The following is an 8,560-nucleotide window of genomic DNA, read 5'->3' as shown; positions in this document are numbered from 1 at the left end:
TTTTTGTATTTTTAGTAGAGACGAGATTTCACCATGTTAGCCAGGTTGGTCTTGATCTCCTGACCTCGTGATCCACCTGCCCTGGCCTCCCAAAGTGCCAGGATTACAGGCGTGAGCCATCGTACTCAGCCTAAACTCCCTTAACTGAAAAGAGGTATCTAGCAAAATCCTTTTAGCCAACATCATACTTACTAGTGGAACATTGTGAGCATTCTCTTTAGATTTGGAGCAAGACAAGCCTGCTATCAAGTCTTACCAAGTTGATCTTTATTTTTTTTTTATTTTTTATTTTTATTATACTTTAAGTTCTAGGGTACCTGTGCATAACGTGCAGGTTTGTTACATATGTATACTTGTGCCATGTTGGTGTGCTGCACCCATCAACTCGTCAGCACCCATCAATTCATCATTTATATCAGGTATAACTCCCCAATGCAATCCCTCCCCCCTCCCCCCTCCCCATGATAGGCCCCAGTGTGTGATGTTCCCCTTCCCGAGTCCAAGTGATCTCATTGTTCAGTTCCCACCTATGAGTGAGAACATGCGGTGTTTGGTTTTCTCTTCTTGTGATAGTTTGCTAAGAATGATGGTTTCCAGCTGCATCCATGTCCCTACAAAGGACGCAAACTCATCCTTTTTTATGGCTGCATAGTATTCCATGGTGTATATGTGCCACATTTTCTTAATCCAGTCTGTCACAGATGGACATTTGGGTTGATTCCAAGTCTTTGCTATTGTGAATAGTGCCGCAATAAACATACGTGTGCATGTGTCTTTGTAGTAGAATAATTTATAATCCTTTGGGTATATACCCAGTAGTGGGATGGCTGGGTCATATGGTACATCTAGTTCTAGATCCTTGAGGAATCGCCATACCAAGTTGATCTTTAAATATAGTGCAATCTCAGTAAAAATCCCAGCCGTTTTTTTTTGTATGTGTGTGTGGATTATGACATGCTGATTGTAAGTATTTATATAGAAATTAGAGGGTCTGCTGGGCGTGGTGGCTCACACCTGTAATCCCAGCACTTTGGGAGGCTGAGGCAGGCAGATAACTTGAAGTCAGGAGTTTGAGACCAGCGTGAACAACATAATGAAACCTCGTCTCTACTGAAAATACAAAAATTAGCTGGGCATGATGGCACTTGCTTGTAATCCCAGCTACTCGGAAGGCTGAGGCAGGAGGATCACTTGAACTCAGAAGGTGGAGGTTGTGAGCCACGATCAAGCCACTGAACTCCATCCAGCCTGGGAGACAGGGTGAGACTCCATCTCAAAAAAAACAACAACGAAAAGAAATTAGAGGGTCAAGAAGAGCCCTGAAAAAGAACTTGCCCTGCTAGATATCAAAACTTACTCTAAAGCTGTAGCAGTTAAGATAAAGTATTGGTGCTGGGGTAGAGATCAGAAGTGTGAGCATAGAAACAGACCTATACCTGTATGATCATTTTACATATGACAGCGGTGGTCCTGCACAAGAGTGGGGAAAGAACCATCTTTTTGATAATGGGGCTGGAATAACTGAATAGCTATATGGGGAAAAAATACAATTAGATTCCCCTCCCTACCGTATGTTGTACATTAAATCAGTTCTGGGTAGATGTTAACACCTAAATGTCAAACGTGAAAGTATAAAATTTGGAAAGTGCTATAAGTGAATACCTTCACAACCTTGGGAGTAGTAGGATATATGCTTTCTAAAAGGCCTAAAGGGGTAAAGATCTGTCACTGAGACCAAGAGAGCTGCCTGACAGGAGTTGTGATCCTTAGTGTAGGGTGTCAGCCAAGCTGTAGTCACCCAGCACAGAGAGAGCCAGGGTATTTCCTCTTATCTCCTGATGGAGCCCTCCCATTGAGTGAACTAAAACAGAAGTCTGAGGACACTGGAGTCTTGTAGTAGAACCCATAGAGGTGAGCCTCCAGGAACACAGAGTAGGGTGACGCAGAGTAGAGCTTGGATCTGAGGAGAAGGATACCAGCACATAGCTTCTCACAAAAGAGGAAGCACAAATGGCTAGTAAACATAGGAAAAGATGCTCTTCCTCATTTGTAGGTAAGGAAATGCAAATTTATTTTACCCGAAATTTAGGAACAACTAAAATGGACCTCAGTGTTTCACTAATAAGTATGATGTTGGCTAGAAAGATTTTTCTAGATATGCCTTTTAAGTTAAGGGAGTTTGCATCTATGCTTAGTTTGCCAATAGCTTTTTTCATAAATATGGCTAAATTTTCTCAACGGTAGAATGGATAAATATGGTATATTCATACAACGGAATACTATATAGTAATGAAAAATAACAAACTATACCCAGAGGTATCAACATGGCTAAATCACACAATGTTGGGTAGAAGAAATAAGATAGAGAACAATATATCCAGAATGTTCCACATAATACAAAGTTCAAAATAGGCAAAATCTTAAATTATTTGGGATTACATATATGTGTAATAAAACTGTGAATAAAAGTAAAAAGGCCAGACACAGTGGCTCACACCTGTAATCCCAACACTTTGGGAGGTCTACACAGGAGGATTGCTTGAGTGCAGGAGTTCAAGACCAGCCAGGACAACATAGATCTCATCCCTACAAAAAATTTAAAAACTGAGTGTGGTGGCACATACCTGTCATCCCAGATACTCAGAAGGCTGAGGTAGGAGGATCAGTTGAGCCCAGGAGGCAGAGCTTGCAGTGAGCTGAGATGGCACCACTGCATTCCAGCCTGGGCGACAGAGCAAGACCCTGCCAAAAAAAAGTATGGGAATGACTATCATAAAAGTCAGGATAGTGGCTACCTCCAGAGGTAGCAAAGGGCATGCAGTGGGGGAGGAATACACCAAGGGCTTATAATGTTCTATAATTAGGTTAGTGGTTCCATGATGTTTCTATAAACTCCACATACAGGTATATGTTTTCTTTACTCCTTTGGTATATATGATGTAACAGTAATTTTGTAAAAAGTAATATTTAAATGCAGATTTCTATTCTTGTTCAGTAGTTGGTCTATTTAAATTATTCTGATGTAGCATGATGACTTTGTTTGAATATTTTGGTGAATTTCTCAGTCCTTAGAGCATCCAGCTTCAAGGGTTAACCACTGTTGCTACACTGGGTAGTGGTTCCCATCAAAAACCAAAAAATGGAAGTAGCTTGATTTAGATTTTTCAAATAATAAAGATAATTTGAGTCTGTCATTACTACTTTTAAATACTATAGTGGTGCAGAAAATTTTATTAGAAATCAGCAAAATATGTGTCAGAACATATAGAGTAAGAAGTGGCAGCATTAATTTGTAAATGCTTATTTTTAAGTAATTGAGACTTAAACTGTGGGCAGGATTTGGTCTACTCTGTACATAGTGACTTTTTAACTTGCCATCCTGTAAATCTGTCCATAGGAATGGGATTTTTCTGGCATCTGAACTGGAAGACTTTGAATGCTTCCTCCTAAGACTGAGCCGTATTGGAGGTGTAATACAGGATACCCTCCCTGTTCAAAACTACAAGACCAAAGAAGGTTGGGATTTCCATTCTCAATTCATTCTCTATTGTTTGGAGCACAGTCTGCAGCATCTTCTTTATGTCTACCTTGACTGTTACAAGTGAGTACTGAGAATGCATTTGTCCTTGATCAGGTCTTCACATTTTCTCTTTGCATATGACTCCTGAATGTGACTTTTAGGAAAATAGTAAGCATTCACACGAGGAATACAGATCTTTTTGAAGTAGTTTTCTCCATCTCAGCAATTGGTACATCTTTGAGTTCAGTACTACATTCAGCAAAATGCTTTTGTGTTTTTTTGGTGATACTAATTCTGTAGTATCTCTGTTAACCTTTTAAATAATTTGACTTTAGAATACAATGAAAGAAATGCTTTAAAAGGTTTGAGAGGAAGATTCTAAAGTTTCACTTGGAGTTTTCTTTGATACTTTGTTTACCAAGAATATGCTAAATGACTTTGATTTCATAGCAAGGTGTATTTCACTTCAAGGTATATTAGATATGCTCTAAAATTTATATTTGTATAGACACACACACACAGAGAAAGAGAGAGCAATACGTCAGTATATGTCTAGCTAAGATTAACCTGCAGAGTCATATCTGTGCCCAGTGTTAATTGCTATTGGGTCAGTAATAACAATAACAATAGAAGTAGTCTTTAATATATGAGTGTTTACAATGTTGGCACTAAACTAAGTAGTTTATATGCATTATCTCATTTAATCTTCACAAAAACTCTCTGGGGTAGTTACTCGCATCTCCATTTTACAGATGAAGAAACAGGCTTTGAGAGAGACAAAGTATCTTACTTAAGGCACACAGCTAATAAGTGGAAGAGCTGATTTAATTCTGCTTAATTTTTATTCCAGAGCCCACATTTGTACACTCATAGGCAACATTTTTATTTTACTTATTTTGTGTAGTAAAGATTAGAAATTGGCTGGGCACAGTGGCTCATATCTGTAATCCCAGCACTTTGGGAGGCCAAGGCAGGAGAATCACTTTAGCCCAAAAGTTCAAGACCAGCCTGGGCAATGTAGTGGGTCTTCTTCTTTACAAAGAAGTAAAAAATCAGCCAGGCATAGTGGCACACACCTGTAGTCCCAGCTACCTGGGAAGCTGAGGTGGGAGGATTGCTTGAGCCTAGGAGGTCCGGGCTACAGTGAGCCATGTTTGCGCCAGCACTCCAGCCTGGGCAATACAGTGAGACCCGGTCTCAAAAAAAGAAAAAAAACAGACTAGGAGTTTTTGGTGTGTCATATCATTAGTCTTACTTAGAAATGTTGTCTCCAAAGCTACTGGCAAGAGAACAGATTTAAGAGCTGTATTTTCAAAGTATGTATTCTGAGCCATAATTCCTCAGTTGCAACCTCTCTGTAGTTGTGTAAGCTTTTTATTTGTATTTTATTTTGAGACAGTTTCACTCTGTCACTCAGACTGGAGTGCAGTGGCACAATCATGGCTCATTGCAGCCTCAAACTCCTGGGCTCAAGCAATTCCCCCACCTCAGCCTCCCAAGTAACTGGAACTATAGGTGCACATCAGCACACTTGGCTTGTAAGAGTTTTTTAAAAGCCTCTTACTAAGTTTGAATATGCTAACAAGTCTTTGCTGTAAAAACCAATAAAATATGAAGTATCTTAAAGTACAAGGTATCTATTAATCTGATAAAGAGTTGGTTAAATTTCCTCATGGTAGTGAACATATGATGTCTCTAAAATCTCTGTCTCTGAAATTGTCTGTTTCCAGATCATGAAGAATATGTAAAATACAATAGAAGAGTGGGAGTATTTTGTGTTGTATTTAGTTTTTAATTCCAAGATTCTTTTTTTAAATGCTAATCATCACCTGAGCAAACATGGTTGTAATTGTCTTATCCTGTATGTTAACCAAAGAAGTTTTTTGTTTGTTTTATATACAGACTTAGTCCTGAAAATTGCCCCTTTTTGGAAAAAAAAGAGTTACATGAAGCACACCCTTGGTTTGAATTTTTAGTTCAGTGTCGACAAGTTGCCAGTAATTTAACAGGTATGGGTATACTGTATTAAACACAGAAACTTTCTTTGGATCATCACTGGTCTGTTGAAGGGTATTAAACTTGTGAACTCTTTTAAATAAATTATTTGGCTGTGGTCAACTATCTGAATGTAATCTAGGCACACACTTTAGGTAAGAAGTAGAAGGCCAAAAAGGTTAGCTGCCAGCCAGCCAGCCAGCCAAGAAAAGCTAGACCTGGAGCAAAGACCTTATGTGGTTTTGTCCCCTTCCCCTTAGCATCGTGCTTTAGGATTTCCCTTGTCCCACCAGTTTGTCAGAGGCTGAATTCCTGCTCTCTGGTCGACTTTTTCCATGAAGAAGTGGTCTGTCTTCCAGATCCCTGTTTTGAATATTTTAGTAAGGAACTCCAAATGGAGTTACAAGAAATCCATAGTATGTGTGAGATTGTTGTGTCCTCTGCAGTGGAGCTGCTGATGTAGAGGCTTACTCTGGTTGTAATCAGACAGAAAAGCCTTGTTACCCCTGACGACTTAGCTGGTGTTATCCCAGAAATAGGCAAAAGGGGACAGGCTGAATGACCACAGACAAGGAATGTCAGCAGTCTTTCAGTTACATGTAATGTCCAGTTTCTCTTGAAATGCAGAATTTTTTCATAGTGTGGGTTTTGTTTTTTGGTGTTGCATGCTGATTATGAAGTAATATATGTTCAAATTGCTTTAAAAAAAAAACAATTAGAAACCACAGACAGCTATCAAGAAGGTAATACTGGCCAGGTGTGATGGCTCACACCTGTAATCCCAGTGCTTTGGGAAGCAAAGTGGAAGGATCACTTGAGGATAGGAGTTCAAGACCAGCCTGGGCAACATAGTAAGACGCTGCCTCTACAAAAGATTTTTAAAAATTAGGTGTGGTGGCATGCTCCTGTAGTCCCAGCAATGTGGGAGACTGCGATGGGAGGATCACTTGAGCCCTGGGGTTAGAGGATGCAGTGAGCCATGATTGTGTCACTGCACTCCAGCCTGGTTGACAGAGCAAGACCCTGTCTCTCTTTAAAAAATAAATTAATTAATTAATTACAAAGTAATACCTCCATGAGTAGATAGCCTTGGTACATAGGAAAATAACCACCCATAGGTAACCACTGATAATATTTTAATGTATTTTGTTCTAGTTATTTTCTTTTTTTTTTTTTTTTTTTTTTTTCTCACTGTGTCCCCCAGGCTGGAGTGCAGTGGCGCGATCTGGGCTCACTGTAAGCTCCGCCTCCCGGGTTCACGCCATTCTCCTGCCTCAGCGTCCGGACTAGCTGGGACTACAGGCGCCCGCCACAGCGCCTGGCTAATTTTTTGTATGTTTAGTAGAGACGGGATTTCACCGTGGTCTCCATCTCCTGACCTTGTGATCCGCCCACCTCGGCCTCCCAAAGTGCTGGGATTATAGGCGTGAGCCACCGCGCCCGGCTCCAGTTATTTTCACTGTACTTTTTAAAAACCTAGTCTCTGTTGTATTTCATTCACCTAACAAATATTTATTGAGGTCCTACCTTGTGACAGAATATTGTAAGTGCTAGTAGCACAACAAGAAACATCTGTGTTTTTATATACTGCTTTTTCGTGTAATATTATAACAGAATTTTCCCACATTCTTAAAGACAATGACCATTTTAAATGTTTACATAATATTTCATTGTATGGATATACCCTTATTTAATTTACTGTTCTCTCATTTTCTGACGAGGCCATTTTCCATTTTTTTCTATTATAAATAATAGTCTTGAACATATTTCAATATAAACTTTTGTCCTTATTTCAGATTATTTTCTTAGTACAGATAGGTTTTGGGATATAAAACTATTGGGTCAAAGGTTATACATGTTTTAAGGTTCTTGCTGTAGGACCGGATTGCTTTCCAAGGGAGTTGTACAGTTTTATGATTTTATATTAAGTCCCAGTCTCTACTCACTGTGACCAGCTCTAATGCTTGATGATTTTTTTTTAATTATTGCTAATTTGATAGGTAGTATATGGCATCTAATTAATTTGCATTTCTTTGTTGCTAGTGAATTATGTAGTTTTATGTGTCAGGCATTTATATTTCCTCCTTCATAAATTGGTTATTTCTTTTGCCCATTTATCTGTTAGAGTCAGTATTTTTGGCATCGATTTGGATGAGCTCTTTGTTGAGGACAAACTCAGCAACTCTTTAGGTTGTCATTTGTTATAATTTTTCTCTCAGTTCATTGTTACCTTTTAATTGTCTTTGAATAGAAGTTTTTATGTAGACAAATCTTTCATTTTTCCCCTCTGTGATGTTTTCCCATTGCTTTTACACTTAGGAGGTCCCTTTGTTTTTTTTTTTCTCTGTGGATAGAGTTAAAAATTTATATTTTTTTCTCACATTTATGTAATTCTTAATTTAGTATTTATCCCTCTTAAGGAGAAAAACACTGTCTTTTATTTTCCAGATCCCAAACTGATCTTCCAGGCTAGTCTTGCAAATGCTCAGATTTTGATTCCCACCAATCAGGCCAGTGTAAGCAGTATGCTATTGGAAGGACATACCCTCCTGGCCCTTGCTACTACAATGTATTCTCCTGGGGGTGTCAGCCAGGTATGGATAGCACTTTACAACAAAATGGGACTGATTTTTAAATTTAGCAGAATTATCTATGGATTGTCTAGATCTCAGCTGATACTAAAATATAATTATATTTAAGTATTTCATTAGATTAAAGAGCAGAGGACAAGGCTGAATTTTAAAATTTTATATCTCAGCCCGGTGCAGTGGGTCACTCCTGTAATCCCAGCATTTTGGGAGGTCAAGGTGAGCAGATCACTTGAGGTCAGGAGTTCGAGACCAGCCTGGCTAACATGGTGAAACACTGTCTCTACTAAAAATAGAAAAAACTTAGCTGGGCATCTTGGCACATGCCTGTAATCCCAGCTACTTGGGAGGCTGAAGCATGAGAATCACTTGAACCTGAGAAGCGGAGGTTGCAGTGAGCCAAGACTGCGCCACTGCACTCCAGCCTGGGCAACAGAGCAGGACTCCGTCTCAAAAA

The 8,560-nt window shown here is 39.2% G+C and overlaps 1 protein-coding gene across 3 annotated transcripts in view; it reads left to right on the top strand.

Moving 5' to 3' along the window:
* Positions 1-8,560, top strand: part of SPG11 (spastic paraplegia 11 (autosomal recessive)) — a 105,697-nt gene that overhangs the window by 47,288 nt on the left and 49,849 nt on the right. For all 3 annotated transcript variants that reach the window (XM_011941181.1, XM_011941182.1, XM_011941180.1), the window contains exons 16-18: positions 3,398-3,601; positions 5,423-5,529; positions 7,964-8,109. In XM_011941181.1, coding sequence (XP_011796571.1) covers positions 3,398-3,601; positions 5,423-5,529; positions 7,964-8,109 — 457 coding nt within the window. The remainder of the gene's footprint in view (positions 1-3,397; positions 3,602-5,422; positions 5,530-7,963; positions 8,110-8,560) is intronic.

This window comes from Colobus angolensis, unplaced genomic scaffold (assembly GCF_000951035.1).
Source record: "Colobus angolensis palliatus isolate OR3802 unplaced genomic scaffold, Cang.pa_1.0 Scaffold199, whole genome shotgun sequence".
In the NCBI taxonomy this organism is placed as follows: Eukaryota; Metazoa; Chordata; class Mammalia; order Primates; family Cercopithecidae; genus Colobus; species Colobus angolensis.
This window is presented reverse-complemented; position numbering and strand designations above follow the sequence as displayed.